This window comes from Pseudorca crassidens, chromosome 2 (assembly GCF_039906515.1).
Source record: "Pseudorca crassidens isolate mPseCra1 chromosome 2, mPseCra1.hap1, whole genome shotgun sequence".
Classification (NCBI taxonomy): Eukaryota; Metazoa; Chordata; class Mammalia; order Artiodactyla; family Delphinidae; genus Pseudorca; species Pseudorca crassidens.
In genome coordinates, this window is record NC_090297.1 from 185,520,151 (window position 1) to 185,535,722 (window position 15,572).

Genomic DNA, 15,572 nt, shown 5'->3' on the forward strand with positions numbered 1-15,572 from the left:
CCAGGGGAAGCAGTACACAGTTCCATGCAGAAAAACAATGCCGACCTTCCTCCTGACCTGATGCATTGTTCTGTTCCAGTGTGACTAAGAGAAGATCTGAAGAGGTGGCTCTGGTGTGACGCTGGGAGGGAGTGGACTGGGCCAGGTTGTTGGAGCAGGAGAAGGGCGGTCAGGACAGATGTACCTGGGGGCCAACTCTGTCCAGGCACCAACCAGTCTGGCTAGGGCTGGTGGTGTCAGGTTACTTTTTAGAGGACAAGGCTTCTCTTCCAAATAGAAAGACAATACCTTGACTTATTTGCCAGGTACCCTGAAGGATAAATGCAGTGAAGAAAGGGCCAAGAGAAGGAAGGAGGGAAGGAGTGGCCAAACCAAGGACCACTGTGAGGGGTCTTCACAGCACCTGGGCTCCAAAAGCTTCCCTCTCACTTGTATTCTCCTTCCTCCACCTTAGAAGTTCTCCAGGGAGAAGCTGAGCTTCTGGCTCTGCAGAGACAGCTGCTAAGATGAGTGTGGAGTTTGGTGGCGGCTCACATTTCAGCACAGGGTACAACCGCTCAAAGGTTCTTTGGAAGACCCGGGGGAAATTCTGTGCTGGGAAACCCTTCCTCCCAAGATTCTCAGGCGTGAATAGCCTTGGAAAAAAGGACCCCAGACACAACCACCGCTTCGGTAGAACACAAGGGCCTTAGCCCCATTTATTTGCATAAGCCAGAGGTTTCTGCCACAGTAACAGTCTTAGATCGTGGGGAGCCCTTTCCCTCCAGCCTCGGCAGGGGCAGAGGGAGACAGACACACAAACACATCTTTCAGATCCCTTTCTCTGAGGTCTGAAGAGACCATCTCCTCCTCTCCTGTTGCCTCTAAAAGATTAGCTTTCTAAGTCTGCACCCCCCACCGCACACACAGTCTGCTATGGGTTAAGCACCAAATGTTCAATCAAACCCATTAAACAGGTTGCTCTAACCACAGACACAAAGAAGAGTGTGATGCCACGAAGGAACTGGCCAGTCTTGGAACAAATGTACATGCTCCCTTCTTTCTGACCCATGGAAGAGTCTGCTCCTTGAGCCTGACCTGGATGTTTCATCACAGGGAGACTGGGGAGTCTTCCAGGAGATGACTCGGCTTTGGCCCTCTTCCACGGCTATAAGGATGTTGTTCCCGCAGGGACCATCCAGATTCCAGCTCCGGAGAAAGACGAAAAGGCTGACACTGTCGGGAAGGGCATCTAGGGCTTATAGCATTTGAGGGCTGACTGGGGGCAAGTGCCGGCAGTGGGACCAGGGAAGTGAGGGGATGCTCAGTAGGTAAACCGCATCCTTTGCGAGTAGCCCAGTTTGTCCAAGTTGGGGTGGCAGGCCAGCTGCACCATCGCGGGTGGCCCACAGAGCAGCAGCAGCACATCCTCCCCTGGGGCGGGCAGGTGCTCCTGGATCATGTCGGCAGACACAAAGCCCTTGCTGTAGGCCCAATCTGCATGGGGAGAGGAGAGAATGACACTCCAGATCCATGCTGGCAGTGGGGTGCAGTGCGGGGCCGGGGTGGGGTGGTGGCAGTCCAGAAAGGCTCCTGAGAGGGTACAGAACTGTAGCGGCAGCTGGACGGGTCTACTCAGCCTGCTTCAGCGGCACGGCCAGCCCTGCACCCACCCGGTAAACAGGAACCGCGGGGAAGAGTCCAGGAGACCACTGTGTCCATGAGCTCAGAGTTTGGCAGTGTCGGGCAGGGTCGGTTTCACTGAAACCAGAACCCACAGATGGGCGAGGCCCTGATTTGGGGATGTCCAGAAATGGGGAGGGTACCTTCTGGGGGGTGATCCAGAGTGAACCAGAGCGTAAAGTGGTCGGGGTGTCGGGCCTGCAGCTCCTCTAAGTCCTCCCGTAAGATTATGTCCTTTTCAGTCTGAAATGAAGAGGAGAAGCAAAGTCTTTAGGAACCTTCTCAGGTTCCTAAGCACAACAACATAAAGTTCTCTGCTGTAACAACTTTCCAACCAGGAAAGAAAAAGAAAATTGAAGTTCTAGGGAATAAGCGAGGGTTTTAGGGAGCTAGGATGAGGGGAGGGAGAGGGGAACAGCCTTTATTTACACAGTATGAAGGAATAAAGACAGAATATTTAACAAAGGAGACTCAAGGAGCAAGTTTCTATACTCAGGACTAGACTCCTTAAATGTTTTCTTTTTTTCTTTCCTTGCGGGCCAGGGAGGGAATGTGGCTCAGTGCTCTGTCCTCCTTATTGTGGAAGAGGACCCTCTACCCGCAGGGAGGCCTTGGCCAGAGGCTGAGCCAGGCACTGGGCTCGTTTTGCCCGTTGGTACCATACCTCTGAAGTCCCAGGACTGAGAAAAGCAACGCAACCTGGTTGGCAAAAAGCAGAAAGCACTGGGTTGGATCTTCTGGGTCTTTCAGGATGGCCTGGATCAGCTGCAGCATTGGGGTGATTCCTGCACACAGATGCCCCACGGTGAGATGCGGTGGCCACCCTCCCCATCCCTGCTCCTTAGCTGCCCAACCCTTTCATCTTAATTCTACTCACTCACCCCTTCACTCTGTTTTCCTTTGTGTCCTAATTCTCTACACTCCCCGTGTCTTCACAGCACCTACGTTTCTGGACAGATAGGCCCTTTACCCCAAACTCACTAAAATTCATATCTTGTAGGTGAATTGTGGTCACGTGCTCAAAATTCACATAAATTCATATTGCTGAAATCCTTCTAAGGAACCAATCCAAGACTCTCTGGAAGTCCCTTGGAGGCTAAGGCTCCAGTATCACAGATGACTGCAAGTACCTACTGATTCAATGCTGAGATGCCTGGAGCCCTGGACATGCAGGTTAAGTGCACGTGCTTTGGAACTGAGCAGAGCTGCACACTAACCCTGCCTCTACCCATGTGGAAATGATTCAACCTCTCTGAACCTCTGTGTTCCCATCCGTAAAATGGGAAGGCTTGTACCTATGTCATAGACACATACAGAGTCCAGCAGAGTGTCTAACATAGGGAAATGTCCAATGTTAATTTTCTGTCTTCTCCACTGTCCTATTCTTAGCTGCTTCTCTGTTCTCACCTAAAATTTATTAGATTCATTCCATCTGAGGTCTCCGGAGAGCCCACATGATTTGTTTCTCTCATTCTGTCAGTTAAAATAGATTTTGGGGGGTTTCTACCTCATTATGATTTTGTTTTGCAGCAACTGGGGAGCTCTAGGCATTGCTGGGAATGCCCTGATTAAGTCTGGCCATGATTACCAAACCTTCTGAGGGTCACCTGGAAGCTGCCACGGCAACAGTCACAATGGTGGGAGGGAGCAGGGGACAAGAACCTGTGCCGCCGGCAATCATTCCCAGTTTCCTGGCCACTCGCGGTTCTGGTGGAGACTTTTTGTTGGGCTGAATGCTAAACATCCCTGAGAAGTCGAGTGGAGAGAGGGGTGAAAGAACAGTCAATTCAGGAAACTAAGTAAACAAATGCAAAATCGAAAATACGTCCCAGGCCAGTTCTGCAGCTGCTGTGGAATCTGATCCTGGAGCTTAGGTGTTGAGCCAGCCCTGACAACAAGACACTTCAGGGGCAATGGGGCCAGGACTGTCTGTCCCATATTATGAGCTGCGAGTCAGTTTAGGAACACACAGTGAGTCATAAGCTAACTCCCACAGAGGGTCACTCCCTGCTCAGGGCGACAGGCATGAGGCCAGGTGTGAATCTATTTTCCCAAGTGGCACAGAGCAGCTCCCAGGCTTGCTAATGCACCCAGCTGTTCCCACTGGAAGGGCTGAACGTAATCTCTGGCTCTCTGCATAGCTCGGCCTGAGGGGCAGAGAGAAAGAGAGGCCCGCGTTTGCATTAGTCATCTCCAGGGCTGTCACAGTGGGTGAATTCATGTGGATGGAGAACAGATCCCTGTGTCAAGAGGGGCTGAGGAACACGCCTTTCTATAACGTCAGGGCTGTGTTTACAGGAGGGGCAGCTGGCCTTTACCCACGTGCACACACACACATGGACACACAGAACCACACCGTGTGGAGAGGACGCCGGGCACCGGAGACGTGGGAGCTAGGCCGTTACCTTTCCCAGCGTAAGTGAGCAACCCACTTGGCCCCCGAAACTCCACCATGTCCCCAGTCTTCAGGCTATCCAGGTACTGAGACATCTTTCCCCCCTCAGGAAATTTGGGGTGCACACCCTTCAGGTAGACCTGATAAGACAGAATGGAAAGTACTTTGTTTGGAATGTCCCTGGTTTCTGAGCCCCCTGTTGACTGAACCTGCCTGAAGCAGGGCAGGGATGACACACATGCTCTCTCTTCCCATTCCACATACTTCCTTCATGTCCACAAAGGACACGCATCTCCTCCTATCAAACACATCTTGGAAGTTTCTACAGGTCCCAGAGGGAGGAGGATAAGGGGCTCCTGGGGCTCCTTCCAACCTTCTTACCTTGATGACAAGATCCACATAGCCTTGGTCCTCATCGCTGGTGATGGGAGTGTACGGCCTGATGACCAGGCTGCCATCGATCCGGGCAGAGAGGTAGACATGTTGGCCTGGGGACCACGTGCAGAGCTACATAAGGACTCCTGTGGAGGTGCTGCATTCCTGTTACCTTTCAAAATAATCTGGGAGGTTTGAGAGGACAGAAGCGTCTTGCTCCGTGCTGGGGTCCCAGTGAGCAACCAAGCAGGGAGGATTCACCCCTTTGAGCCCCCAGCTGGATCCCTCATAAACTCCCCTCTGCTGAGATTCTTATCAATGACTGCCCAGGACCTTAGCAGTGAGTTGAGGGTCTGGGCAATGGGGAAAAGATTAGTGCTTGCTCAGCGGGGATATAAGCAAATCCTGCAGGAAGGAGGGAGGACTGCTGAGAGTTGAAGATGTCTGGGGGCACAGAAGCCACACCCTAGAGTGGCCCAGGGCACCTCACAGCCTGGAGGATACGCAGCCTGGTGTGGAAAGGGTGATGGGGTGGGGAGGCACAAGACTGAAGCAGCGCGTTTCAGGAGACCCCAGAAGGGGGCTCACCCTATTAGAATACCAGGGAAAGGAGCCCACGCCGCAGTTCTTACCCACAGGCAGCCCCAGAACGTGGTGGGCGGTGGGCAGGGCAAAGCGGAACCTCTTGGTGTTGTGGTTCACGGTCTGGAGGATGGATGACAAGCGTCTCACCAGGCAGGTCTGGTGTCGCCAACTCCCCGGGGCATCCCAACCACAGCCGAGCGGAACTCAGGTCCCCTCCGCTACTCCACAACTCACTGTCTTGTCTAGCAGTCGCAGCAGGTACTTCTCATTGGGGTCCAGGAGCGTGATCCGCGGCCGGCGGGACCTCCGCACCAGGTAGGAGCCCAGAGCCAGGCCGAGCAGAGTCAGCAGCCCCACCCCCAGGGAGGCCAGCAGGACTGGGCTCTGCGGGCAGAGGGGGCAGCGTGACCGTCGCGCCGGGGAAGAGCCCAGGGCGTGGGCGGTGACGGGCCCCTACGACCTGCACCCCGGGTGGCGACCCCGAACTCCAGCGCAGGAGCAAGCCGAGCTCAGGGGGCAGCCTGGGTGGGGTCCCCAGCCCGAGCGTGCGGTACCGAGACCCCGGCATCCAGGGCGGGTGTAAAGCCCTGCGGGGCGGGGTCGGCGGTGAGAGCCCCTGGTCCGGACCTGAGTGCCGGGAACCAGAAGGGGCGGAGTCCCCTGGTGCGGGATACGGAGCGAGGGTCTCACCGTCTGCAACCCCATCTTCAAGAGCCGCGTCCTCCACCTCGCAGCCAGCGCCCAGATCCCACAATGCGCCGCGGGGCGGGCAGGAGGCGGGGCATGGAGGGGCGGGGCATGGCTGGGCGGGGCCCGGTAGGGGCGGGGTCACTCCGCGCCCCACCTCTTTCCTCCGGACTCGGCTGCCAGGTACTCCTACAAGGAGGGGCTGCAGCTCCAGACCCTCCTCCCCAGCCTTCTGTTCCTGCTACTAAGACCACTTAGCGTCGAACAGGGAGGGAGTCCTGTCAAACGTAGAACCACACCAAGCTGGAACTGGAAATCTCCAAGTCTGCAAATTGCTTAGCAGGGAGGAATCTGGCGTTCAGAGAGAGACAAGCTCAAAGTAGAGCAGGAGGGCCTGAAACTGATCATTGTGTTGTCACGTTAGTTCTTCAAAGGGCAGACTTTCAACCAGAGGATTCACAGGCTGGCCAAGTCTCCTCGGGAATGACAGTGGCATCTTCATTTCCTGCTTCCGTGACTGGTTTTGCTCACATGGCCAGGCCCTCATGCCATCAGGCTCATTCAGGAGCTCCTTTTGGGTCCAGATCAAACTTCTCATCTGGATCTGGGTTCTCCAGCCCCCGGGGCCAAAGACCTGGCTTTGGGGGCAGACTGGACTGAATCAGAACCTGGACGACTTCCTCAACTTCTTTCTGATTCCTGTCTACCGATAGATAAGTGCTATGAGGCATGTAATGTGCTTAACATGTGGCCTGTCATAGAACAAAACACTCAACAGATGTCAGCTGCTACAATGACTCTCTGCAGACAGTGATGATGCCCAGCTAGAGATTCGAGCTGAGCCCTGCTGGCAGCAGAGGCGGGGGACAGGAGGAGACGGTAACAGATGCTGAGGGCCAGGAGCCACACATCGGCCGAGATGCCCATTCCCTCTCATACCCAGTTCCCAGCCTGGTTGACGTTTGCTCTTTTTTTTTTTTTTTTTTGCGGTACGCGGACCCCTCACTGTTGTGGCCTCTCCCGTTGCGGAGCACAGGCTCCGGAAGCGCAGGCTCAGCGGCCATGGCTCACGGGCCCAGCCGCTCCGCGGCATGTGGGATCTTCCCGGACCGGGGCACGAACCTGTGTCTCCTGCATCGGCAGGCGGACTCTCTACCACTGCGCCACCAGGGAAACCCTGACGTTTGCTCTTGATTTCTCCTGAGGCCTCTCTCCCTAGCCTGTAGATAACCGTCTTCTTCTCACTGTGCGTTCACATGGTCTTCGCTCTGTGTGTGTCTGAGTTGGCAACCTTTTTCTGTTTGGGTCAGATGGTAAATATTTTGGTGGCATACGGCCTGTGTAACAATTATTCTGCTTTGCTGTTGTAGCATGAAAGCAGCCATAGATAATACGTAAATGAATAAAAGTTACTACGTTCTAATAAAATTTTACTTACAAAAACAGGTAGTAGATCCTCATCCAGGATTGCCAAAATCCCTCAAATAAGCTGATACGCAACCCCTTACAGACCCACAGAAAAGTACTCAGAGACTGTTCTGGGAGGCCGTCCAGACTCTCCAGTCTGGATTTGGACACAGAGAGACACCCCCAAGTGACCCAAAGGACACTGCTTAGGTGACGAGCACTGACCTCCAGCCTACCCACCAGAGAAGTCACCTGATTCCTGCCCAGGCCTGCACGTGGCCCCATCCGCCACCATCCAGCCATGTTCCAGGCCAGCTCAGAATGGTCTTCACCAGACTGGACAATGCGTGGTGAAGCTCCAGGCTCAGAAGAGCCCCCTAATTCCAGCCTCCTGAGACAACCACCCTTCTCAGTCATGTATACGTCTAAGAAAGGTAAAAATTCCCATGTTCCATGCATTTTGTGTTGACCAGTAAAATGAAAGCAAAGTCTTAGGGTGAGGTTTCCGTTTAAAAATTCCAATAAGGGCTTTTTCAGCTGACAAAAACCTTTTTTGCATTGGCCTGGTAATTCTTCTTTACCTTGTTATTTTGCCATGGCTCTCAATCAGACGCTATGTATATATTTGTTCAGCTGTTCTAGTTGTCTTCACTGAGAAGTTTCAAATTACCTAGATTGCTATTCTAAAAAAACTTTTATGTACGACTTGAAGAGATCTTCAAGACACAACCGTTAAATGCAAACACTCAGGCTTCAATACAGTAGATTCATTACAAAATTATTAATTAATGCAAAAAAATCTACACATTTCTGTTCAGTGTAATTACAAATAAAGAAACTACAGAAGATTCTGTTACTGGTGGTTTGTCTGACTATGAACCCTATAAAAACTCTCCTGATTAAAACAACTATATATGTGACTCTGAAGGACATTGATTGTCTCTGTGTCCCACTGATTTTTCTCTTAGGTGACTTTCTTCTTGGCTTCTCCTTTGAGCAAAGTGACTGTAGGGAGAAACTTCCACAGTAGGTAAGACTTGGGTTTTGGCCTCAAATAATGTGGAGGTGACTCTTAGTTTTGCCTCTTTTAGGAATTTATATAAATGGGATCGTACAGTATGTGGTCTTTTGTATCTAGCTTCTTTTTTGCGTTATGTTTGTGAGATTTATCCGTATTGTTGTGAGAGTAGTTTATTCATTTTCATTGCTGAGTAGTGTTCCGTTGTATGATTAGATCAAATTTATTTACCCGGTGTACTACTGACGTTCATTTGGGTTGCCTCCAATTTGTGACCATTACAAATAATGCTCCTGTATACGCTGTCGTACATGTTTCCTGGGGCACAGGTACTTGAATGAGTGTTTACCTAGGAATGGGATTGCCCCGTCGTCAGGTGCACGATATTTGATGCAGTGGATTCTGCAAACAGTTTCCTAAAGTGATTGGGCCGGTTTGCACTTCCACCAGTAGTGATGAGAAGTCTTGCTTTTCCACATCAGAAGTTGACAAATATTTCTGTAAAGGGCCAGACAGTAAATAGTCTAGATTTTGTGAACTATACAGCCTCTGTGGCTGCTATTCAACTCTGGCCTTGCAGCATGAAAGCGGTCCTAGACAATGTATAGACAGTTGATCATGGCCGTGCTCCGATACAGCTGTGTTTGCAAAGCAGTTGGTGGACTGTGTTTGGTCCATGGGCCATAGTTTACCAATCCTTGTTCTCTGATACATCCTTTCCAACATGTGGCACTTCAGTCTTTTTAGTTTTAGCCATTTAAATTTTTATTTGCTGTTCCCTGAGGAGAAATGAGATGAGCTCCTTTTGAAATGCTTCTTCTTTTGCAAAGTTCCTTGTTGAAGTTTTTGGCCCACTGGGTTGCCTGCCTTTTTCTCATTCATCTGTACTAGTTCTTTATACATTTCTGGGTGGACGTTCCTTGTTCTATGTACTACAATACTCCTCCCACTGCGTGGCTTGCCATTTCTTTCTCTTCATTATGTTTCTTCATATGCCATTAAATTCAGCCTATATTGAAGATTTCTTTCCTTATATTTTCATTGCTTTTTGTTTCTTCTAGTTTACTAAATTCTTATGATGGATGCTTACCTTTTTAATTTTTAGTCTTCTTTATTTTATAATTTATAGTCTCACTTATTTTCACTTAAGCCTATAAATTTCCTTCAAGAACAGGATTAACTGCATGACCCAACGTTTCCTATTAGTAATTCCATTATGGTTCAGTTCTAAATATTTTCTAACTTCCATTACTATTTTTCTTTAGCTTATGAATTATTTAGAAATATGTGTGTATGTTAAAAAATATGGGTTTAAAAATCTTTCTTTTCATCATTAATTTAGAAAACAGGTAGGTTAGAAGCTAATTGTATTGTTGTCAGTGAACTTGGGGTGTCGCTTCAATTCTTTGGGACTTGTTGAGATGCTTCCCAGTCAATTTTCATGTATGTTCCATGTATGCCTTTAAAAAAATTATAAAGGATGCAATGTTCTATATGTGCCCATTGGATCAAGCTGGTTGATTGTATTCCAACCTTACTAATTTTGTTTTTTGGCTGGGGAGAGCATTGTAGATCTATCAGTTACTGAGATATGATAGAATCTCCCACTACGATGGTGAATTTAGCAATTTCTCCTTGGGTGTTTTGTTAATACTAATTTTGTCTCCTTGAGGTAAAGTCTACAGTTAAATACATTGTTTTAGCTCCCTAATAAGGTTCATCTTTCATCAAGCAACCCCTAAGATATGTCTCGATCTTCTTTATCTCTGGTGATGCCTCTTTTTTTCTCCCCCTTAATGTCTGTCTTGTCGGATATCATTTATTTTAGTTGTATTAGCCAGGTATATCTTTTTTCCATGCTGTTTCTTCCAGCTTTTCTGTTATTAGGTTATCTCTTTTCTGTTATTAGGTTATCTCTATTAGGTTATCTCTTTTCTGTTATTAGGTTATCTCTCTATTAGGTTTTCTGTTATCTCTTATAAATAGGAAAAGCTGTATATTTTTTTAAATTAAGACAATCTTTTTTAGCTAATGAGTTTGGTTCATTTTCATCTATCAGGTAATATTTATATTTATGAATTTATGCTATTACATCAAGTATCTTCTACTTTTCTTTTTTCTCTCTCTCTTTTTGCCTTTCAGGAGACCTGGTTGAATTTTTCTTTTCTTTCTCATTACTTTTTTTTTTTTCTCTCCCTCTCTCTGGTTTTGGCAGTAAACACTCTTTCTAGCCTTTGGAGTTATCCTAGAAATTTAACGTGAATATTTTAACCTAATATTTGAAGTTAATACAATAATGATTTTTTTTCTTCTGGTTCTCACTATGGTGTCTTATTTCCTTGTGTGTTTTGCGATTTTTTTTTTTTTTTTTACTATGAGCTTCTATTCTTCAGAACTTTGTGAGGATTCTTTGAGTCCTAAATGCTTCAAAAGATTTGTATTTGCCTTTTCCGGGCATCTTGGTGGAAATTACCAACTTGAGTGGTGGCCAATTGAAAATATTATCTTGGCTGGAGATTTCTGAGATCACCTCGTAGTGTTGATTCAGGTGGCTGCAAATCTACACAAGGGACAGCTTGTATTTGGGAATATCAGGGGAGGTATTTTCCCCTCTAGTAGATTTTGTTTCTGTCCCGTTCAGTGGTGTGTATTTTTCCCTAGTTCTCTCTGTTGAATGTGCAGCCCTTGCTGTTGCGTCTTTACGTGGTTGTCTCCCGTATCTTGAAATCCTAGGTTATCCTGACCTTTTCCCGTCCCTTGCACCCTGCTCAGCCCAGTGTCACAGGCACTTGACTAATTCCCTCAGGACAAAAGCCAGCTTCAGGCCTTATTTACCTATCTGGAGTCCTAGTTTTGTTTAACTTTTTGGTCTCTGAGAATTTCTCATATTGTTTTCATTCCAGTGATCCACATAACAATGGCTTTTAAGTGTTATGTGTAGCATATTTAGTTGTTTTAATCAGGAGAGTTTTTATAGGGTTCATAGTCAGACAAACCACCAGTAACAGAATCTTCTGTAGTTTCTTTATTTGTAATTACACTGAACAGAAATGTGTAGATTTTTTTTGCATTAATTAATAATTTTGTAATGAATCTACTGTATTGAAGCCTGAGTGTTTGCATTTAACGGTTGTGTCTTGAAGATCTCTTCAAGTCGTACATAAAAGTGTTTTTAGAATAGCAATCTAGGTAATTTGAAACTTCTCAGTGAAGACAACTAGAACAGCTGAACAAATATATACATAGCGTCTGATTGAGAGCCATGGCAAAATAACAAGGTAAAGAATTACCAGGCCAATGCAAAAAAGGTTTTTGTCAGCTGAAAAAGCCCTTATTGGAATTTTTAAACGGAAACCTCACCCTAAGACTTTGCTTTCATTTTACTGGTCAACACAAAATGCATGGAACATGGGAATTTTTATCTCTCTTAGATGTATACATGGTATCCCATGATGTTATTCTGTTTCTAATGAATTGGGAGAATAAATATCCCAGTGAGAGACAATTAGTTATATTCAAAGATTTCTTTCATAAGTTTAAATTTAGGAAATATTTCAAAACCAAAAAAAGACTACAGGGCTTCCCTGGTGGTGCAGTGGTTAAGAATCTGCCTGCCAATGCAGGGGACACAGGTTCGAGCCCTGGTCTGGGAAGATCCCACATGCTGCGGAGCAACTAAGATCTAGAGCCCACGAGCCACAACTACTGAGCCCACGCACCACAACTACTGAAGCCCGCGCACCTACAGCCCTGCTCTGCAACAAGAGAAGCCACCGCAATGAGACTCCCGCGCACCGCAGTGAAGAGTAGTCCCCGCTCTCTGCAACTAGAGAAAGCCTGTGCAGAAACAAAGACCCAACACAGCCAAAGATAAATAAATAAAATAAATTAAAACAAAAAAGAATATATTAAAAAAAAAAGACTACAAACCTCCTCATTTATGTTGTTTTTTTTTTTTTTAAATATTTATTTATTTGGTTGCACCAGGTCTTAGTTGTAGCAGGTAGGCTCCTTAGTTGTGGCATGCATGTGGGATCTACTTCCCTGATCAGGGATCGAACCTGGGCCCCCTGCATTGGGAGCGCGGAGCCTTATCCACTATGCCACCAGGGAAGTCCCTTCATTTATGGTTTTTTTTTTTTTTTTCGTACGCGGGCCTCTCGCTGTTGTGGCCTCTCCCGTTGCAGAGCACAGGCTCGGGACGCGCAGGCCCAGCGGCCATGGCTCACGGGCCCAGCCGCTCTGCGGCATGTGGGATCTTCCCGGACCGGGGCATGAACCCGCGTCCCCTGCATAGGCAGGCGGACCCCGAACCACTGCGCCACCAGGGAAGCCCCTATCTATTTCTTTATCACATTTTCTTTATCCATAATAGTGTTGTTTTGACAAGGCCATCTATCTAAAAACTGTAGCCTTCTAACAGGGCATAACTTTTTGAACTAAAAACTTTTCTCCTCCCCACTTTGAATCTTCTCCCAATTTTTGCTCTCTTTTCCCTCCCTCTTTCTCCTCTGGGAACCAAAAAACAAAAAAGCAAACAAACAAAAACTATTAAAAGTTTTGTATTGAAGTTAGGATGGTTAGAGAAGATCTAGAACATTTTTTTGAATTAACAGTTTTGTGTAACCTTGATGTACAATTTATTACTTTTTCCTTTTATGGTCAGTGATTTTTAAAACCCTGTTTAAGAAATATTGTATACTACAGGGTTGCAAAGATATTCTCTTATGTTTCTTTCTAGAAGCTTTACAATTTTTGTTTCTCCCCGCAGCTTTATTGAGGTACAGCTGACAAATAAAAATTATATATGTTTTAAGGGTACAACTTGATATTTTGATACACACTTACATTGTGAAATAATCACCACAATCTAAATAACATACCCATCACCTCTCATGGTTACCATTTCCTTCTTTCCTTCCTTCTCTCTCTTCTCTTCTCTTCTTTTGTTTTCTTTCTTTTGTTATTAATCTTAAGGCCCTTAAGACCTACCCTCTTAGCAAATTTCATGTATAAAATACAGCATTGTTAACTATAGTCACATTGCTGTGCATTAGATCCCCAAATCTTATGAATCTTCACATCCTTTGATAAGATCTCCGCACTTCTCCCTTCCCCCGGCCCCTGGCAATCAACATTCTACTCTGCTTCTCTGAGTTTCATTATTTTAGATTTTACACATAAATGAGATCATGCAATGTTTGTCTTTCTGTGTCTGGCTTATTTCACTTAGCATAATGTCCTCCCAGTTCATCCATGTTGTCACAAATGGCAGGATTTCCACCTGTTTAAAGGCTGCACAATACTTCACTGTATACCTTTATATACTACATCTTCTTTATCCATTCCTCTGTCAATGGACATTTAGGTTGTTTCCTGCCTTGGCATTGTGAAGAGTGCTGCTGTGAACATGGGAGCGCAGACGTATTTTGGATAACCTGATTCCAATTCCTTTGGATATATAAGTACCAAGAAGTGGGATTGCTGGATCAGAAGTTAGTTCTATTTTTAATTTTTTGAGGAACTCCCATAATGGCTGTGCTAATTTATGTTCCCACCAACCGTGTACAAGCGTTCACTCTTCCCCACATCCTCACCAACGCTTACCTTAAAAAAAAAATTTAGTGAAAGCAATTCTAACAGAAGTGAGGTGATATCTCATAGTGGTTTTGGTTTGATTTTCCCTGATGATTAGTGACATTGAGTATCTTTTCATGTACCTGTTGGTCACTTGTATGTCTTCTTTTGAGAAATGTCTATAAAGGTCCTTTGTCCACTTTTAATTGGGCTATTTTTTTCTGCTATGGGGTTCAGTGAGTCCCTTATATATTTTGGATATTAACCCCTTATCAGATAAATATCTTGCAAATAAACATTTTCTATTCAGTAGGCTGCCTTTTCATTTTGTTGATGTTTCCTTCACTGTGCAGAATATAGTGTTAGTTTTTACCTTTAGGTCTGCGTTCATCTCAAATTCATATTTGCATATGGAGTGAGGTAGGGGTTGAGGTTCATTTTTTTTGCACTGATATCCAGTTGTTTCGGCACCATTTTTGGAAAACAGCTTCCCTTGCCTTCTGAATTACCTTGGCATCTTGTCAAAATCCAGTAACTGTGTAAGCCTGAGGCTAGTTTTACTCTATGTAGTCCCACTGACCTATCTTTACTACGCTGCGAATAGTATCACATCGTCTCTCCTCCCCCCAGCTCTGAGGTCATAATGATGGTCTCCTGTGTGTTCTTCTTGGAGAAGAACACACAGGAGGATGGAGTTTTGCAGGATGGAGTTTTCAGTAGGAACGTGTGTTAGGGTTTCAGTCATCCTAGCTTCTCATGTGGATGACTACGCATCCTCATGCTGTTTGCTCTCCCCAGGCATTTGCAGCACCATCTCTATGATAAATTAGGTTTCTCTACATCCCTATTTCTCAGGGATGGTTTTCTAAACTTGTGCCTAAACCATGGCATTTTGAAGAGAATAATTTATTATTATTTTTTTAGTTTTAAAGTCAGCTTTATTGACATATAACTTACAAACCATTTTTAGCATACAGTTCATTGAATTTTAACAAATGTTTGCAGTTATAGAACCACCGTTACCATCCTCAGGATATAGAACAGTCCTGTCCCCCTAGAAAGCTGCTTTGTGGTCCTTTACAGTCAATCTCTGTCCTCCCCTGGCCCCCCCAATCCCCAGTCCCAGAAAACCACTGATACGGTTTATATCAGTATAGTTTGCCTTGTCTACAATTTATTTATGTTAATCTCTTTATGACTTCTGATGAACATTTGAGTTGTTTCAGCTTTTGGCTACAATGAATAAAGCTGCTCTAAAAATTCATGGGCAAGTTTTTGGGTAAGTAAGAGTGGGACGGCTGGTTTGTGTGGTAGGTACAGATTTACTTTTGTAAGAAACGGCCAGGCTGTTTTGCAGACTGGCTGCACCACTTTGCATTCCCACCAGCAACGCTCATCCACATCTTTGGCAACACCTGGTATTTCAGTCCTTCGGTTTTAACCATTCTAGCAGATGTGTGCTGGTATCTCACTGTGGATTTTTCCCTTTTGTAAATTAAGATATAATTTACACATGGTAAAATCACCTTTAGAGTTCTGTAACTTTTAAAAAAAATTAAATTAAATTTTATTTATTTTTGTATACAGCAGGTTCTTATTAGTCATCAGTTTTATACACATCAGCGTGTACATGTCAATCCCAATCGCCCAATTCAGCACGCCCCCCGCCCCCACGGCTTTCCCCCCTTGGTGTCCATACGTTTGTTCTCTACATCTGTGTCTCAATTTCTGCCCTGCAAACCGGTTCATCTGAACCATTTTTCTAGGTTCCTCATATATGCGTTAATATACGATATTTGTTTTTCTCTTTCTGACTTACTTCACTCTGTATGACAGTCTCTAGATCCATCCACGTCTCAACAAGTG

The 15,572-nt window shown here is 46.0% G+C and overlaps 1 protein-coding gene and 1 long non-coding RNA gene across 5 annotated transcripts; one reads left to right on the forward strand and one right to left on the reverse strand.

Moving 5' to 3' along the window:
• Window positions 1-668: 668 nt before the first annotated feature.
• On the reverse strand, window positions 669-5,820 carry CYB5R1 (cytochrome b5 reductase 1). 4 transcript variants are annotated; one of them, XM_067729967.1, is made up of 9 exons: window positions 5,708-5,820; window positions 5,252-5,401; window positions 5,065-5,137; window positions 4,439-4,545; window positions 4,068-4,197; window positions 3,325-3,408; window positions 2,362-2,447; window positions 1,806-1,905; window positions 669-1,476 (listed from the first exon to the last, which is right to left on the reverse strand). In XM_067729967.1, exons 1-9 carry the CDS (start codon window positions 5,720-5,722, stop codon window positions 1,304-1,306), a joined length of 918 nt encoding a protein of 305 aa, XP_067586068.1. In that variant the 5' UTR covers window positions 5,723-5,820; the 3' UTR covers window positions 669-1,303. The 4 variants fall into 4 exon arrangements, 3 of the variants coding, with proteins under 3 accessions (XP_067586068.1, XP_067586067.1, XP_067586069.1); XM_067729966.1 differs by having other exon boundaries at window positions 5,645-5,768; XR_010941556.1 differs by having other exon boundaries at window positions 1,439-1,476; window positions 3,270-3,408; window positions 5,645-5,776.
• On the forward strand, window positions 5,399-13,989 carry LOC137220213 (uncharacterized). Its single transcript, XR_010941557.1, has 3 exons — window positions 5,399-7,545; window positions 8,080-8,141; window positions 13,498-13,989. It is a non-coding gene; the product is annotated as an uncharacterized lncRNA (long non-coding RNA).
• Window positions 13,990-15,572: the final 1,583 nt, after the last annotated feature.

Excerpts from the sequence above, each read along its gene's own strand:
- CYB5R1 (XM_067729966.1), bottom strand. The coding sequence starts at position 5,722 with ATGGGGTTGCAGACGGTGAGACCCTCGCTCCGTATCCCGCACCAGGGG. Across the intron at positions 4,546-5,064 it reads CGTTCTGGGGCTGCCTGTGG|GCCAACATGTCTACCTCTCT; the intron begins GTAAGAACTGCG and ends CGTGGTCCCCAG. Across the intron at positions 2,448-3,324 it reads AATGATTGCCGGCGGCACAG|GAATCACCCCAATGCTGCAG; the intron begins GTTCTTGTCCCC and ends ATCTGTGTGCAG.